The sequence below is a fragment of the Leptonotus elevatus genome, chromosome 18, assembly GCF_054856555.1.
Source record: "Leptonotus elevatus isolate MCC_2025b chromosome 18, RoL_Lele_1.0, whole genome shotgun sequence".
Taxonomy (NCBI): domain Eukaryota; kingdom Metazoa; phylum Chordata; class Actinopteri; order Syngnathiformes; family Syngnathidae; genus Leptonotus; species Leptonotus elevatus.
Window position 1 is genome coordinate 12,374,862 of NC_141256.1, and position 19,381 is coordinate 12,394,242.

The window sequence follows — 19,381 nt, forward strand, 5'->3', positions numbered from 1 at the left end:
TGTTTGCAAGTGTCTTATTTTGATTAAACACAGGAGATAATCAGTCTTCTTTCATGAAGGACTACAGGAATCAGTGAACAATCACGGTTGATAAGCTAAAGTCAGAGGATTTGGACAATTTTGAATTGAAAAATGGCTCCAAATGATTACGCAGTTATTAAAAAAGTTAACTTGATAATCTTGTCGATTAATCGATTAATTTCCACTCTAATTTGTTGTAGTTTTTTGTTTCTGCCATTTCAAAAATGTCATTTTGCCTGATTCATACGTTGGCACGATTTTGTCTGTTATTCAGAAATCCTAAACCATCCATTGTGATTCATCCCAGGTTTGATAAATCACATTGAATGTGTTAAAAAAAAAAAATTGTGCATATACTCCTTCCAGAACGTGTGAAATGAACTGCAGTATAATTTTACCCAGTTGGTAGGCACAATCCTGGGCCTACCCGGTTATGCATGAGTAGCCTTTTCCCCCCCCTCTCCCACGGCCTCTCTTGTCCCACCTTGCAATGAAAGCTTGATTAAAAAAAAAAAAAAACTTTTTTTTTATGGGTATTTGTTTAGTTTCAACCCCACCCACACGCCCCTCCTGTAGCGCGCACCGCTTTGTCTCCTTCCCAAAGAGCTTGAACATGAAAGCAGTTCCACTGCCCCCTTCTCCACTTAATCACTTCAAGGTACCTCCTTACAGAAGGTGGGTGTTTGACTGGAAGTCTTTATTTCTGCTCTTCTCTCCATCCAAGTTCACCGTGTTGAGCGAAAGTGGTGGGTGGGTTGCTTGCTAAGATGGCAAGAGAAGTGAAATGGAACTCCTCGATCTTGCCGCCCACTTGCCATTCCCGCATAAAGACACCATTTCTTTTGAGTCTGGCTCTCTGCCTTGTCCGTGTCAGCATGATTGTCAACTTTGGTGTGATCAGTTGTGACTCATTCATCGCTCTCAAGAGCACGGATGTGGCTTTATTTTCTTGTACAAATACAGTAGAGAGCAAACATATTTTAGTGGCCGTTTAAGTGTTTGTGGCAGGGCTCACTCCTCGTTTTTCAAATGCGAATGAAAGATTTTTCCGTCTGCCGTTGTGACACGATGCAGCAGCATTCGCCGTATCGAAAAAAGATTTTTCTCACATTGTCTTCTCTACTTACCATTTAAAGGAGGCCTGCCATCATAGAACCCCTCAGCCTTGTCTTTGATAGGAAACAACATGATTTGTCACGAATACATTAAATTCAAATGTGGTTACATTATGCCATGATTTGCGGTTCTCGTGACGGAGGTTATTAGTTTGTCTGGCTCAGTCCAGAGACAAGATGGATGATGAGCTGTCTTCTCCAGCATGGTGAGTGTCTCACTCTATCAGATGAAACCAACTCGTCACGTGCTTTCTCAATGACTGCGTGCTCCCTGATTGAAATGTCAGCGCTGTACAAGAGTGGAGGGATGCTGATTAATTTATGTTAATGTTGTCTTTTTGTCTTGATTACTCGCTTCATTATTCAGTTATTGAGTCCGTGTGCGTAAAAAAAAAAGGTGTTTTGGATGAAGATTTTTGTTTTGTTTTTTTGTTTTTCAACACAGTTAACTCATTCACTCCCAGCCATTTTCACTTGAAGCAACCCCCTTCGCTCCCGGCTGTTTTACTGGATTTTGACTGATTTTGCAAGGCCCACAGAATATTGTGTTCTATTTCTATAAAAACATGGAACCTCCCAAAAGAAAGATTAGACTCTTTTCTTTTCATCATTTGTATCTGTTTCCATTTTGCAGAAATTAGCAATAGAATATAGCTAAGTTTCATCATTATTCATAAACCTGTTGAAATTACTGGTAAGCTTGTTGCAACATGGCCCTGGTTGATCTCTTATACTATGCTGCTACCTGCTGGCCGTTTTTTGTAATAACTACCATTGCTTTGTGACTTCTTCATGTCCGAAGTTCCATCAAAGTCTTCTGTATGCTCTTGCATAAAGAAACGTTTTCTTTTTTTTTTTAAACATATAAATACGTTTTGGGGAAAGAAGGAAAAAGTATTTAAAAACATATTTATACGTTTTTGGGGTTTGAATGAATTAATGGACCAAAATGCCAACATAATAAAAAAATAAAAATGAAAATACAAACTGATATGAAAAAATATAATTAAAACATTTAATACAAAAACTAAATTTAAATTGAAATAAAAACAACAAAATATATACTGTACATACATAACTAAATAAATAAATACAAGTAAAAAAAATAATATATAAAAAAATAATCATATGAAAATAAATGTGGAAATAAATACAAAAATAAATATTTAAATATAATTAAATGTCAATAAATAAATAAAAACGCTCATGAAATGCGTCATGAAATGTTATTTAAATGAGGGGGCCATCCTAAGCGTGTCTTGGGTTGAAAACTGTCTTTCGATGGTAGGTCCATACTGAATTAGATAAACACACATCTGCGCAAACAACACACTGGTAGTGAAGCACATCAACAATGAAAGCATAGACCATTCAACTTGTCAAGTATAGTACATTACAGTACACAAATGACAGTAAATAATCTGCTGGTGACAGTGGCCAATGGCCCACAATTAAATACATTAAGAAAAGGTCAGCCCAGGCCAAACAAACAGTATTGTAAACAAATCTAATGCTATTTCACAGTACTGTAGTTCCTCATCAATCTGGGTCCAGATTTGTTTTCAACAAACTTGGTTAGTTAGAAAAGAAGATGACACCAGTTGATTTTGAGATACAATATTGGGTGCCTTGCCTGAGGTGTCCTCTCTTTGAGTGCCTCGTAGTTGCCATCTGCCTTAATTCATTATGACCGCCTGGCAATTATACATGATACCTGGTGCTCTGTACACTAATGCGATTCTTCTTTATCGATCAAGGCAATTTCCTGGCTGCCTAAACATAGGTATCTTCATCTTGAATGCATTTTTTTTTTTATTTCCACATGTTACGAGTACACCATTAAAATAAACTAAGATTCTTTTTACATTTGCTTTGTATTCGTCTCGCATTTTGGTCGATTTTGTTGCGCTGCGTTTATTGTTTGCCCTTTAAAGGGATTTTATCAGATGCTGTCTTATGATATGCAGTCATATATTAGAGTGGCTATTTCGTTTCATTTTCTAGGGCATATGATACTGTTTTAGATTGATTTTCTTTCTCCCTTGCAGCAGCAGCAGCAGGCTGCTCCTCGTACCGCTGCTGGTTGAAATATATTCTTGTTTCTGATTTGTAATTCTTCGCCACACAGTCACCGTGAACTTTATGCGCATATTTTTGGTCAACGGATAGTAAAACACTTGATTGGGACATCTGTCATTTCATCACCAAAAATAAGTTTACTTTTTCAACTGTAACTGGAAAAGGTCAAATTTTGTATTTATTTATAAAAATTAACCCCCTCTTTGTTTTCTCAGGTTCGTTGCTTTTTCACATTTTCCAAATAAATCTTCAGACTCTGTTGTGGTTTAGTCTTGCCTAACTCCATTCTTTTTACATTTTAGCTCTTGGAAGGCAGTTTTACATCCCAGGTCAGCCATGAAGTTGACGGCCTCATCTTCCAGCCATGTGGGGTAAGTAAGGCCCACTTGACAGTACGATGTATGATGATGTCACAGGCTCGTGACCACACAGATGATTTTGCTGCACTAAGGTCACATTTTTGTAGTACCTCCTGCTGATGCCGTTATTCTTACCATCCTTTATTATAAATAAATAGAAATAACACTGTCCACGCAATTTCACAGTAACAGTCACACTTTTATGACTTGTTACAAGCGAACCAGCTATATTTTTACAGCCTACAGTTCAAGTTAACTTTTTTGTAATTGTGATATTTTGTGTAGAAATTCACATGGGATGTTTGTGCAGGAATACAGTACCATGACAGACAATGATTCCATAAATCACGATGGGTTTTCTACCCACTAAGTATATAAATAGATTGGTTTCAAAATCATATCAATGCCTACAACAGCAAGCCTCGTGTAATTATAGATGGAAAATCATTTAAGGTCCTCTCTTGGGATATGTAATTTTCTGCTTTGTGAGATTCTCCTGACAACACCTGCTTATGCACCTGTTTCAAAACAGCACAATGATTTAATACCTTTTTAGGGTTGTTTGTTAATATAATGCCATGTTTTGTTATTTATCAAGTGTATTTTTCTGGAATGCCATTCAAAAAGTTAAAATGATTTAAATGAAATCATTTTAGAAAAACCTGAAATCATTTGAACTTTTTCCCTTTTATGTTAACAAGAGTATGGAAAACGGGGAAAAAATATAATTTAATTTTTTGTATATTTACAACAGATATAAAATGAGCGATTATTTGCGATTAATCATGAGTTAATTATTAAAGTCATGCGATTAATTACAATTAAAAAAAAATATTGACTGACACCCCTAGAGTTAATATTTTTTAGGGTCATTTTTTCTTTTCTTTTACATAAGTAGGGCTGCAACTATCAACCTACTAAGTGTGCAGAATTTTACTTTCACCTTTATAACATCTGCAGTCTTTTTTTGTCCATCCCCCTCCCCTAACACTATTCCCATCATGTCTTGATTACTGCAACTTACTGGCCTACTGAAGAAAAGCCATCCACATTCTGACGAGATCCCCTCATACAAGTAATATGTTTGACAGCAACTTGAATGGCTGCCCATTACACATTATATTTCATACACGATTCCCCCTTCTCGTTTACAGCCGTCAATAACCTCACAAACCTCCAACATTACCAGACCTTGCCATTCTTTTAGGTTGTCATCATCTGTTCAATTTATTCTACCTCCCTCTCACCTCACATTACAAACTCAGACTCTCACCAGATTCAAATCACCACTCAAAAAAGGCGGCCAAAATAAAATGCACAAATGTTATCATTATTATTATGCAACTGTTTTTTTATTCCATAATATCTGTTGAAGTCTTTTTGAAATAACAGTGATAACATGTCAGTCCGTAAAGACTGTCAGTTTCTTTATCTATTGACAATTAGGTCCAATCAGTTAATCTTTAACTCATTTGCTCCCCAAAACGTATAAAAACGTTCTATCTTAAATATTACCTTGGTCCCAAAAACGTATTTAAACCTTTTTTATGTTTTTTTTTGTTTGCAAGAGCATACAGAAGGCTTTAATGCAGCCTCTGATCTGAAGTGGTCGCTTAAAGCAATGGTAGTTATGACAAAAAACAGCCAGCAGTTGGCAGCAGAATATAAGAGATCAATCAGGGCCATGTTGCAACAAGCTCTTTTCCCCAGTGTTTTGAACAGGTTTGTGAATAATGATTTCAGTCAGGGTTTCTGGCAATTTACATTAGGAAACACAACCTTTTATTGACTGAATAAATCCTCTCATTAAAATACATTTCCCTTTTTGACCTTTTGCTTGTAACATGGGTTATTGACTGACACGGATGGACAAATCCGTCAGCCTTTATAAGTAAGCATTTATTTGTAAATAATATTTCACAGTAGGAGCCACAATATGGGCTGCTGCGAAGCTCTGAATGTCACCCCCCAGAGTGAATGAGTGAATACTCACCATGGAAACACGTCCCCCCTCCCGCTTGAGGTTCATTGTGTTTTCCCTGAGGAATAATTACCGGTAATAAAATATAGCAATCTTCAAACCTTACTGATAATATTTCCTGGAAATTCTATTGTGACTTATATGATGATGATTTTGCTCTCTATCAATTTGAATTTTGACAGTGTATTTATTATTTAGTTATAACAAAGAATTTATTTTATTTTATTTGTAATGTGACGCTTTTTAGAACTGTACTACATCATAACGAGCACTGTCTGATTTTGTTTAGTGATTTAAAGACGTATTTATTTTAGGGGTTACCTCATGTAGTTGCAGTGGAAATAAAAGTCAAGACATCCCTGTTCATTTGACAGGTTTTTGTAATAGAAAATAAATTGTGATTTAAATGAATAATAATATTAAAATACAAGACATTTTGATCCCTCTATTTCATGAGTATGATATTTTTTTCGCACTTACGCATTGCACGGATAATCCATTAGAGGGCAGTATCACCCAGCTGTTGGCTTTTTCAGCGACCGTACAAGATCGCCCCAATTGAGGAAGGAGAGACACCTATACTTATTAATAGTGGGAAATGTTCTTTCTGATTTTTGGTATGGTCTGTTTATTATTATATTGTTGACAGTTATAAATGTACGAATTTAAAGCATTGTGACCGGATGTATCAAATGTGATACAAATTCAAAGTCATATGTGGAAGTTCATTTTTGCCCCCCCCCCCCACCCCACAAAAAAAATGTTTGTTTTTTTGTTCAAAAGGACCAATTAAATACTCTATTTACAAAGAATCTGAATTTTCTCTCATATATTTCATGGTTCAGGCTTTATTTAATGTCACCTATAACCAAAACAGCTCATTTAGGAAAGCGAGATAAATTTAGGTTTTGAATTATTATGCAAGAGGTCAGTTATAATGCACACATGTACAGTAAGTAGATCGTAACGCCCCTGGATTAAGAGCATGCATGGCAAGGGCAGGTTAATGGCTCTTAAAAGGCTCGACTGCAGCATTTTATAGTCTTACCAAATAAGTATTCATTTAGGGTAAATAAGCAAGGACTGCCTGGCACTCCAGTCACTTCCAAAGTCATTGGGCTTTGTTGCTCTCCACAGTAGATGTAATGTTAATCTTTTTTGTGTGAATGAGATTAGGCCCCAAGGTTAATCTTAGTGGGGTCTTGGCTGCTGTGAATGGCCATTAATATTAGCACAAAGGTTTTTACTTTTCTTAGCGGTGGGTGTCTTATCAGAGCCACCGCAGAGCCTCTTTGGAATATGTTTTCTTTGTTCGGGGATCATTGGCAAGATTTTGATTCTATAGTCAGACTTTAAATGCAGATGGTAAATATAAAAATGGAAGATCGTCTGTTAGAAGAGGACTTTTTGCTTATAGTTTAATCTCGGATCTGTTCGCTCAAAAATGGAGGCAAATAGTGTTATTTATTTTTGGATGTGCCATTTTAAAAACTGTTAACAGAAGTTCAAAACATTTTTTATTTATACAGGTCTCGACCCTCTAAAATCGGCATATTTTTAACATGTCAGGAGGTTATTTCAGCAGACAAATTACCTTCTTAATTTCTCCTCGTAGCCTCATTTTCTTTTCATTTACCCTTTGCCTCATTTTCTTTTCATTTTACCGATAAATCATTGTGCCACCCAAGGTTATTATAATTTGGGTTTTTTCATTAGCCTTCATTTCATTTGGACTTTTCTTTTTCCAAATTCATTACACTTAAATTCGTTTTTAGAACATGCCTGCTAGTTCTTAGTTTTTGTTTATTTTTAATGCGTAATTATAGTTGTTATTAGTTTTATTTATTTATTATTTATTATTATTTATTTATGTATTTTTATTTTATTTTTATTTTTATTAAGACAGGGCATTTGTCCAGTGCGATGTTGAAAACGATCAAAAGTATTAATTTAGCGCTAACAATACTAATCCAGCATTAGGACTATAAACAAGCCAATGTTAGCCATGGCTGCTATGTTGGTAGCATGACTTATTTTTTATAGTGTTACTCTTACTATTACATCAAATAGCAAACAAGGGATGGACTTTTTTTTTTTTAATCTATATTGCCGAGGTGGATAAAATATTTTGAGCAAAGCCCCTGAAACCCCAAATTATATTTCCTCAACAAAGTTAGTCGTTTTTCTTTTTTTCCCCATTAGCTATAAAACCCTCGGTGCTACACAATCGCTCGGTACATCCTCAAGAACACTCCATACATTTTAGAGTGACTCAACACGCCGACCTGTAAGAGAGGCAGACTTTCTCCTGGGAGCAAATCTATTGACTCGGCCTGCCTTTTATCTGTAATATTCAGCACACAACTATGTGCCTTTGAACAAAAGCTGTTAACAGTGTAATATTGTAACATTATATCCTAAGTATTTCTATTGGCTATCTTGTTTTTCTACTTCTCAAACTACTAATGTTAGTCATGTTTCACGTTAGGAGGTTGTGGTGGAAATGTAAATTTTTGTTTGCCATGTTATTGTTTATTATTATTATTATTTAATAATTATAGTCTCCATATAATATCCATTTTTGAAGAATACTTTTATATGTTGTGGATTAATAACAATAATGTGTGCAAAAAAAACACCCCCCCCCTCCCTCAATGCATTTCAATAGTTTTATTAGTAATAAAAATAAATATTTGCAAATAAACTTTCTATTCAAGTAATTATGAATTAGTTAGAAAGTTACTCAATTCCAGTGTTTTTCTAAGTAGTTAATACGACTGTAGCTTTTGTTTGTAAAATGTAGTAATTTTTTTCGTTGCTTTCGCTGAACGTAAAAGCATAATATTCTTAAATTTTGTCGTTACAGGTGCATATACTCATAATGAATATTAGATTGTTATTATTGTCATCAGTGATGAATTAAGCCATAGATGAGGTGCATTTCCATTCACCTTTGCTCTAAATTTAATGCTGAGTTACAGAATACGGAATCAGTGAAAACATGTCCATCCTTTAAGATGAGCCCGCAAAGAGAAAAGAGGAGAAAAAGAGAGAAAAGAGGTGCGGGGAGAAAAAGATTTAGCCAGCATCGTTCCAAATTCAACCCATCTATTTTCATTTTTGTTGTTGATTTCTTCCGCTTTCCTGCGGCAAAGTGGAAACCACAGAGCTCTGTCTCTCCCTGCAAATATGGATTGTAAAGGATCAAATAGAGGCAAGCTATTTCAGGACTTAAAAGGGGGTAACAAATCTGTGATCTGCAGCCGTTCAATAGTTTGTCACCTTCTCCGTTTGCTGCACACTCCAGCTTCTAATATATAGTCACCCAACCCCCCCCCCCCCCCCCCCCCGTGTTATTTATTTCCCCTTGGTGGCTTCCAAGGAAGGGTTATGGTTTGGTCCCACCAACAATATCCAGTTTACTGTTGTTGTTTTTGTTTTTTTAACTCACTGATGTGAAATCGCGATATTGAGTCCTTCATTACATGAATATTTGTTGTTCACATGGCACATGTCCACACATAATGCTGCCTTTGCATTTATTTAGCGATGCAGTTGTCCCTCGTGCAAGTGCAATATTATTTTTTGCTCTTTATTATTATTAAAAAAAAATTACATTGTGCAACAACAATGCCTGTAAATAAGAGCTTGTCATGGGAATGAGTGTCGGATTTATATAATTGCATATGTATTCATTATTCAAATATGTGCATATTCCAACAGAATTACTCATTTCTAATTTGTCACCTTTATAAATCCATACAAAAGAGTAAGGCTAAGCCTTTGTGTTAATTTCCCCATTCCAATGTATCACCTGTGCACAGATGTCTACTTGCATTGCACTTTTTCCCCCGTCTTGGATTATTTTTAAAACCAAAATGCCTATTAATGTTGGGCATTTTTGGATTGTGGTTTTATGGCCTGCTACTTAGATTGATGCAGAGTCAGCAAAAATAAAAAAAAGAGAGAAAATGTTGTTTAAAGGGAATTGGAAAAAGTGCCTTGGCAGCAAAACATGGCGCTGCCTCTTTCTGCAGTGTTAAGTCTGACACAGTTTTAATTTCAGAACTTTGCAACGAGAGAAAAGAAAACCAATAGTGGAAAAAAAGTGACTGTCCAAGTAGAAGCTCTAACAAGTAGATGTAGTAAGAAAGTCAACGTTTCGAAAGACATGTTTTGTGGAGTAAAATACAAAGAAATGATTAGATAATGAAAAGAAATGTTCTATGATTTTCCCTTTTACTTAACTTTCTCAGTGAAGAGAAAATTCTTGTTCTAAATAAACTGACAGTTTGGACATTATTATGATGTAATATGTGGGGTACATAAAGTATATGGTTCAAGTATAAAACATTGAAATGAGATAGAAAGACAAAAATGTAGGCACTTATTAAAATTCTTTTGCATCACCGTCACGATCATCTGTCAAACTTTGCGTTTCTCTCAGGGAGCATGCAGGCAATTTCCACGCAATCTGCCATTATTACATGGAAATGATTTTGGTAGAAGTGCGGCTGAATTCAGCATGCAACGACAAGGTCGTTTTTTCACTTCAAGAAAAAAAAAAGCTTTTATTTTGTAAAGTCCCTTATTACCAATACAGAAAATGTTAATATAAGTGGTACTGGGTGCACATTTACATTTGGAAATGCATTTCACGATCATGTGTTTGATTGGGTTTCATCAGATTGTTGTTGTTGTGGCTCGGATTTATTCATCGCAGGCTGCGCTTTGCTTTAAAGCGTGGAAGGTTACAAAACCATTCATACCACTGCGATTCTCAAGGAAATAGACTTTTATGACGTTTCTATGCATACACACGGTGTTTATTCAGTCCCCTCCAAAAGTATTGGAATGGCAAGGTCGGTTTCTTTATTTTTGTGGTATGCTGAAAACATTTGGGTCTGAAATCAAAAGATAAATATGAGACACAAAATTTTAATTCTAGCTTTTATTTCATGGTATTTACATTTAGATGTGTTGAACAACTCAGGACAGAGCACCTTTTGTTTGAAACCAGCCACTTTTTAAGTGAGCAAAAGTATTGGAACACATTATTAAATGAACTTAAAGTAAACTTACTTGCAATAATTTAAGCCTGCGACTAAGGCCCGACCGATGTGCATTTTTTGAGGCCGATACCGATTTTTGGCAGAAAAAAATACAGACTGCCAATTAAAATATTTAATGCATACAATTAATTTAATGCATCCATGGTGTACACACACTTAGAGTACAGAAGAACGTTGCGATTAAATCCTATTAAAATAACTCGTTTTTCACACATTGGGACTAATTTGTGCTATCTTACCTGTATGCGTTCCCACAGCATTTGTCTGTGAATATTCGTTATTTGAAGGAAAAACACTCCCAAAGTCGAATCCTGTTAGCATTTGAATGGGAGCATTAGCGCTAAGCCTAGCAATGTTTTTAAAACGAAGGATGTTTTGTATGTTTTTAAATACACATTGGATGTAATTGTCGTGTGTTAAGTTTTACAGCGAACTCCAACTGGGGTGCCATTAAAGGATGTTTAGGGTCAACAGAATAACCAGAATAACATATGCTACACACTTGCTAGTTGCTAATGCTACGCAAACAAAATTGTGCATTCGGGGTACTTTCACAGCGTCGTAAACTTCGGTTTTCTTCGATGATAGTGTTAATGGGAAATGTTTGAAAGGCTATAATCGGCGACCGATTAATCGGTCGGACCCTATTGACTTGATCAGACAGTTGCATTCTTCAATTGAAAAGCTTTTCCAGGCCTTTACGGCGGCCTTTTTCAGTTATTTTCTGGGGGTTTCTCCCTTCAGTCTCCTTAAGGAGGTAAAATGCATGCTCTATTGGGTTATGGTCCGGTTATTGACTTGGCCAGTCTAAGACCTTCCACTTTTCTCCCTGATGAGAGGCTGTCTTGGTCTATGGTTGCAAAATATAATGCTCTGTGGACTTTTTGTTTTTGTCTATTTCACATTCATGTGTTCTTCACCAGTTACTCAATACTTGAGCAATTTATTCTCTGAATACTTAATTCTCAATTTTTTTTATCAAGTAATTGCATTAAGGTACCATTTATATTTTGGTTATCGTTGTTTTTCCTCCTGACAGATAAAACTGCCTCACGGGTTGAAAATTTACTTTTTCCCCAAGATTATACAGCTCAATTAAAGTAATAACCATATGCGCAACCATTTTCCATCCTTAACTAAATCTGTAACTGTTGGGCATACAGATGGCATTTGCGAAATTATAATTCCATTAATCAACAACCTGAAGCGAACATGTTTGATGTAAAGTGAAGGTGTTATGAGTGCGGGCTGTCCATCTTTTGTCCATGAGGGAGCTGTTGCTGTGGAGGCGGCGTTAATGTCCCTTTGAAACCGGCATCAAACTCGACATATATCTTTTGAAGAAGCCGTGGTTAAGTACATCTTTTATTTTCCTCCAAAGCGTGGGAGTGGAAAGCAACTTGTTTCAGTGATCTTTGATATAATCGTCAACATGAGCATCAACTCAAAAGTAAATGTCAACATGAGCAAAAATTTTACACCGTTTTCATGTAGAAATATGTGTATATAAACATGTTTGCACTGTATATATGTACAGTTAACAAATACTGTACATATAAATATGTACGTATTATATCGCATATTTATATACATTTATACAGTCTATGTATTTATTTGTGTTTTCAGTATGTGGCATGTGAAACGATACAAGGACAGTACGATTTGAAAGTGGAACGATTCGATTAGGTTTGGCTTTGTTGTCATTTGACATACATTTGAATGACGATATAGCTCTCCAATAAAAGACAATTTGACACATATCTCAATATATTTCAAAGTTGAACAATTCGACTCAATTCAGTTTGATGCACTTGCATCATAAAAAAAAAAAAAAAGACTTTCCGGGTCAAACTGTTTTTTTTGTTACACCCCTAGTATATAGTATATATGGACAGTATATCAGGGCTGGACTGACCATTTGGCATACAGGGCACATGCAAGACGTTTTGGGCCGATGCGGTGCTTTTGAATTATTTTCCTCTATTTTGCCCATGATTGATCCAATCCACTTTATTTCTATAACACATTTTTATAAACGAGCGCTTCCAAAGTGCTGCACATTGAGATCCGCACACTATCATACACATAAAATCTAGTAAAACCAACTATGAAAACAAAACAAAAAACAATCAATCAAACACTTAAGTACAATAAATCAAATAAAAAAAATCAATACGTTAATAATAAATAAATAAATGATTAATTAATAAACACACGGAGAGAAGTCTTAAGATGAGACTTAAATTTAGAGGGACCAGTCCGTTAATCCATTTCGAATTTAGATAGCAAAGTGAAACATCATCAATAAACATGGGTGGCAGAACTACTTGTTCGGCAAGAGTTGGGCCGGGTTCGGCCTAAGTCAAAATGCCAGGGCCGATTATTTTTTTTGTTTTTGTTTTTTGTGCCAGTCCAGCCCCGCAATATATACACTTATATATATACTGTACATGCAGATACACGTGTGTATGTGTCGGTTGAGAGATGTAGCTTTCACATTTGACAAGCATCAGCATGCTGTCTTGTCTCCTGCGATTTATGCAATAATGACATCCAGCCCCGTAGGCGAAGCCATATTTGGTCATGTGATGTAACAAGCGCAAGGATCTCCAGAGGGAGGAATCCTGTCTGTTTTGCAGACATCTTCCCTCAGCGTATACTTTTGTTACTGGGCAACCTGACAGTGACAGAATCTGCTCATCTGTTCCCGCCTCCACTCACAATGCCTTTACATTTCTCATTATTCCACCGCGCGTCATATCCTCCGAAATGTCACGCACGCACAAATCATCAAGGAGGTGTGGAGGGTGAGCCTGCGAGATTGTGCCGAAGCACACTTAAGAGGACTGAAAGGTTGGACAACTTCTGTATTATGACGCGATCCGACTGTGCAATTTTATAATAATCCAATTTTTGGGTGGAACACATGAACAAATTTTGCATTTTTTTTTTTTTTTTTTTACCATTTCAAATCGAGTGTAAAAAACCAGACGGACCATTAAGGCAATTCCTCTACTTAGAAATTCTGCTCACAGATTGCTCAGCCAAGTCCGCAGGCGTATGTATGGGCTTGACAAAGACACACAGTGGCATAATGTAATCCTGTTTCATTAAAACACTTTGACTCTGCAGTGGATATAAAAAGTCCGCACACCCCTGCGCAAATGACGGAAAGAAAGACACCGTGACCGCCACCTTTTGAATGCGCTCTGTAAATGACCTGAACATCTTACATGATATGGTGTACATTGTGTAGACTTGGTTCAGAAGTAATTGCTTACTCTTGAACAAAGCCACATCCCAATTTTTGATTATTTCTTCCTCTCTTGAAAAGATACCAAAAAATAGATGCACAGGTTGTAAAAAGTCACAAAATGAATGCTCTCCGGCATTTCAAAGGGACGTGCAGACCTTTTATATTTACCGTATATTCACCCAAAGCACGTTTATATGTCCGCAGAGATACAAGCCCGGAAGGTGCGACGACATCCTGAAATGGAAGCCCCCAAACCTCAATTCGGTGGACTTTCGCCTCAAGATCACAAAAGTCGGAGGAGAAGGGTATGTAAAACAGTAACTCCTGCACTGGTGTGTGTATATAGTGTCACTTTGTGCTTCACCAAAAAAAAAAAAAAAAAAAGCCTTAAATCGATAAAAAAGAAAAGAAAAAAAGGAGCCTTAAATCGATAAAAAAAACGGAACTGACAAATCTTTTGTCTATTTCTCACACTTTGCCCCACCCCCCTTTCTTTCCCATTGCCTTGGGGAGCAATTCATCTGATGGAAACGCTGTGATAGTGTGCAGCGTTCCTTCCTTTTACCACATTCTCACAGAATATTTGCTTTTAAAGGCTTTAAGTGCAAAGAGCATGGCTGCCCTTCACGTCTTCTCTCATTTTGTGGTCATCATCCTCTGCAGCAATGAATTATTCAGATGCACCGGTGTTTATCTTTGTGTCCCCCGCCCACCCTTAAAAAAAGAAATTCTGTGCCGTGAAAGGCAATCATTCCCTTGCAGGTAATTAGGCGCCTTCCGTGTTTCTTGTATGTATTAGTAGAAACGTTGGAAGTCGGAAGTGGAAGGTGTAATTCCACTGGAATAACCTGAAATTGGATTTCAGGTTTTTTCAACTTTTGTTAATCAGGCACGTAAAAAAAAAAAAAATATTATATATATATATATATATATATATATATATATATATATATATATCGGCCTTCCTGGGTGGAGTTTGCATGTTCTCCCCGTGCTTGCGTGGGTTTTCTCCGGGTACTCCGGTTTCCTCCCACATTCCAAAAACATGCATGGCAGGTGAATTGGACACTCCAAATTGTCCATAGGTGTGATTGTGAGTATGGTTGTTCGTCTCTGTGTGCCCTGCGATTGGCTGGCAACCAGTTCAGGGTGTACCCCGCCTACTGCCCGAAGCCAGCTGGGATAGGCTCCAGCAACCCCCACTACCCTTGTGAGGACAAGCGGTACAGAAAATGGATGGATGGATGGATATATATATATATATATATAAAAAAGAGTTCTGAGCCCCTCCATCATATAGAAAAGAGATGTTTTGCAATTATCTAGATTATTATGCAAATTAACGCAGAACATGCTTGTTAACAAGTAGGTTTGCAAAATTCCTAGAAACTTCACGGGAAGAAAGAAGATTTACATAATGGAAAGTTGACCCTCTACAGGGAACTTAAGTACAGTTTGGGGAACTATGCCGACAAGAAAAACTGTTCACGACAATGAAAGCTGCGAGTGTCCGACAAACGGCTTTTCAAACTTGAACAAACCCTGAAGAAAAAACAATACTCGCTTCGTGCGCAAATTTCCTTTTTTATTCCCATTAATTCCCGCGGATGAGATAATTCCCAGAATGTTGATGAGTGAATGGACCTGGGCTGGGTGAACGCTTTCACGCTGTCGCCCACCACAGCCAAAATAAATGATTGATGACTAAACATCAATGTGGAGTATTAAAGTAAAAAAAATCCTTTGTGGCCAACAGCGTCATTTAACTTTTCCATTCCAATGTTGGGCATGTATTTTTGTCTGTACATGGTAATTAGCAAACATTAGCATCTTATTAAAAATAAATAGTGCGCTGAAAGTCCAGCTGTGACGAGCCACGCACACGACTGATCGCTTGCGAGGCTGTATGTTTTTTGTTCCCTCCCGTGTATTTGGTCAGCGCGCTCTGTGCTTAGCTGTGGCGCAGCGCGCGAGTGCCCTCAAGCAGATCCATCGCGACAGACTCGATGGTCACGCAGCCTCCTCCCCTGAGAGCCAGGTGACCTCGGCGACTGTCCCAGTTCTGAGCCCCGCCGTCATTCTTCGCCCGCAGATTGGGAAGGGTTCACAGCCGCTCTTTCTGACATCAAAGTCGAATATTGTACGCTGTGTTGCCGGAGAACGCAGAGCAGGATCGTTGATGCCGTTTTGAGAGAGATGCTCTCATCAGACCGCACGCCATCTTGGATTTTTTTTTTTTTTTTTTTTTTTTTTTACGTCTCTCCTCTGTTAACCATCTGAGAGAGATGGGCAGACACACGAGGAGGTAACAGTAACGTATTCATCAGCCCACACAATCAATCCTTGAGCACGTCTTCGCCTTGAGGTTTCATCATCGTTTGTACACCGGCACAGAGGCAGGCTGTTGTTATTGTACGTCAGGAGGAATGGAGAGGTGGAAGTGAAGAAAATGCAAAGCAGCATCTATTCAAACTGGCATTCGGCAGTCCCCAAGTATTGCATGGACCGCTTAAACGATGGATAAATTGATCCAGCGGCGTTGCGTCTGTGGAGGCCATGACTAACGCTTACATCATCCTGCAAATAGGTGTGCAGTGTTTTCACATTCCCAGAAATGGAAAATGGCTCCGTTTAACTGGCCCTTGAGAGGCTTCTTGTTACCATCTTCTTGATTGTGGCGAGACTCGAGTGACATTCCAGCGTCTCAATTCATCATTTTGTTTAACGGATCCACCCAGCATTTCTTTCCCGCTTGATACTGCGGAACTTCATCAAAGTAGAATTTTCATTGGGTATTTCCATCATTTACTCAAGCTTGAGCCGGCCTGTTTAAAGAGATTTAAATTCCACGCTGCTGACCTCGCCTTTTTCTCTCATCGTCGTCCGCAGGGTTTCTGAGAGCTGCTTAATTGCTAATAATGGTTGAATATGAATCTGATGTTTTCATCTTGAACAAAGTGCTTTATAAGTGATTCATTTCACCACAAATCTGTTTGATTAAATAACTTGTTAGATGGAGATGTTATCAAATAGGCTGTATATTTTACCTTTGAATGTTGTAGAATTTTCATTTTGAAAGCATTTTATCGCGATGTACTCAGAAAGGCTTGAATATGTATCTTAAACCGTCTTGCTTCAATTTGACCTCTGGCAGAATGTCTGAACCTTGGCTATTGACGCTAACCAATGCAATACGAGCAAGTTTGTAAAATGGATCTTTGAAAGAAAGGCTTGAAAATGAACCTTGGACATTTTAAAAGAGCTTCCATTTCACCTTGCGAATGATGAGAATGCAGGTTTTACATATATAGCAAAAAATATGCCGAATTGAGGGAGAAGTGGTTAGCACAGACTTTCAATTGGGGGAAAAGTGAGTGTGAATTGTTTAGGCAACGTTTACTACTTAAAAAAAATGTTTTATATAAAATAATTACTACTAAATGCTAACATCATGTTCATTGTGAAGGAAGAAATGTCGTGACCTGCTTCCTGCGGTACCTCCAAAATAAAGGTCACTGTGCGTTCCAGCTGTCAAGACGCTTTTATTGTGACGAGATGAGACAGCAACAGTGCCTCTAACATGAATGGATTTACCGGAACCTACTGTAAGCTTACTTCGAGCCTTCAAACTAATAAATAAATTGCAACGCATTGCGTTTCACATACAATAACGATAATGGCTTTTTCAAATATGGGGGGAATAATTTGTTATATTAGTCCGTTTAAAAAAATAACCGAGTTACCTAACGCCGTTATTCCCAACGCTGGTCCTTATGAAGTTTTTTAAATCGTTGATCGTTTTCTCCAAACTCCTTGATCGGTGATCGTCTTAAAAATCCTGATCATGTATTAACTGATGTTATATATGAAAGCTTCCCAAGGAGATGGACTGCGCACATGTATATTATTTTTTCAACCACAGGATGCACATTGTTTTATTAGCATAATCTGGCGAGCTGCAAAGCAATTCAAAAAGAAAAGTGTTACTGTTCTCTTGAGATAAGGGGAGCACATTTGTCATATTATTTTTTTTTAGCTTTAAGTTGCTCCCAACCACTATCCCCCCCCCCCCCTTTCCTTTTTCTGATAATTTCTTTAGGCCCATAGAGTTGTTCATCTTTGGGCATTTAAACCAACCAACAACTTTACATTCGAAGGTTGCAATGTGTGTAATGTATTGTTTACGTGGTCACCCTAACCATTTGGCAAAGTGCAATAAAAATGTCAGTTGTTTTTTTTCTTTTTGTACCAAATGTGTTAGTCCATCGTATTAATAGAGCAATGACGAGAAAGGAAGGACAGATGCACGAGTCCATTACTGCAGCAGGGCTATTTGGCTTTTTTAATGTCCTTCCTCACTCTCCATGTTTGCTATTATTACACAGAAGGGGGGGGGGGGGGGGACGTGTATAATGACAGTCTCCTATTTCTTCTCAGTCTCTGAATGAGATTCAGTCGCGCCGCACTGTAGTTTGAGCTATCAGTTAGTAACAATAGCCCCCTTTGTTTCCGCTCCGTAGATGGGTAACTAAAATAAAACCGGCGCCTGCTCTTGAATCTTCGATCCTAATAGAGCTCGAGTGTGCAAATAACAACAGGCTTCTGATGGGGGAGCATGGGGAGGGTGGTGAGGACTGGAGCAGTGTGTGATTAAGACATCTGTTGGGCTTCATCTCGGGGATGAGACACAAATACTGCGCAGACACTTCCATCGTACGCACACAAAAAAAAACTCACAAGTCTCACTTTGTACATAATTTGCGGAATCTTATTTCCTATTCTGTACATTTGCCTCCAATTTATCACAGCCTCAGCCTTGGATTGTGGACGTAATGTCATTTTCTCTGCACCTCAAGCCGCGCAGAGAGACAGAAGGGCTCACGGGGGTGCTATATCACATTTCTGCCTTTCTGTTACTCGCCGCAAAATGGAAGCAGCGTGATGATGTCTTCGCACCGCTCGAGATACTCTTGTGCTGCATCCTGATAACTGTAGCCTGTTTGGTCTTTGCAGGCTGCTGCCTCAGACTGTCGGCTTGCTTTACGTCGGCAACTACGAGAGGCCCTTTGCAAAGATGAAGGTGAGAGAACGAATGGGTTGCTTTTAATGAATTCCACAACTTGTGGTCCTGTTTAATGTTTAATTGCTGAAAAAAAAAAATCTGCCAAGCAGCAGTTGTAGCTTAAAAATGTCAAAGTTGAGACATTCTTCAGGTAACACTGGATCTGCAACTCATGATGTCGATGTGCAGGTTCTCCATGATGGCACATCTATACGTGACATAGAATCTTTTGACTCCCATTTATCGTTTTTGCATTATTTTGTTTACACAAATTACTCTCTTAGAGTATTCACTGATGATGACCATGTGATAGGGAAGGGCGAGTACCAATACCAGTTATTGGTATCAGGCCGATACCCGGCCTTATTTCAAGTTCTTGGGGCTATTTTACGATCAGGAACTAAAAATTTGAAATTAGAGGAATATGAAATTTCAA

At 37.7% G+C, this 19,381-nt stretch overlaps 1 protein-coding gene across 2 annotated transcripts in view; it reads left to right on the plus strand.

The window, feature by feature from the left end:
• Nucleotides 1–19,381, plus strand: part of rngtt (RNA guanylyltransferase and 5'-phosphatase) — a 68,724-nt gene that overhangs the window by 34,196 nt on the left and 15,147 nt on the right. For both annotated transcript variants that reach the window (XR_015090948.1, XM_086061602.1), the window contains exons 12-14: nucleotides 3,518–3,586; nucleotides 14,088–14,188; nucleotides 18,897–18,963. Coding sequence is in view for 1 of the 2 variants with exons in the window: in XM_086061602.1 (XP_085917728.1) it covers nucleotides 3,518–3,586; nucleotides 14,088–14,188; nucleotides 18,897–18,963 (237 nt within the window). In the remaining variant the exon portion in view is untranslated. The remainder of the gene's footprint in view (nucleotides 1–3,517; nucleotides 3,587–14,087; nucleotides 14,189–18,896; nucleotides 18,964–19,381) is intronic.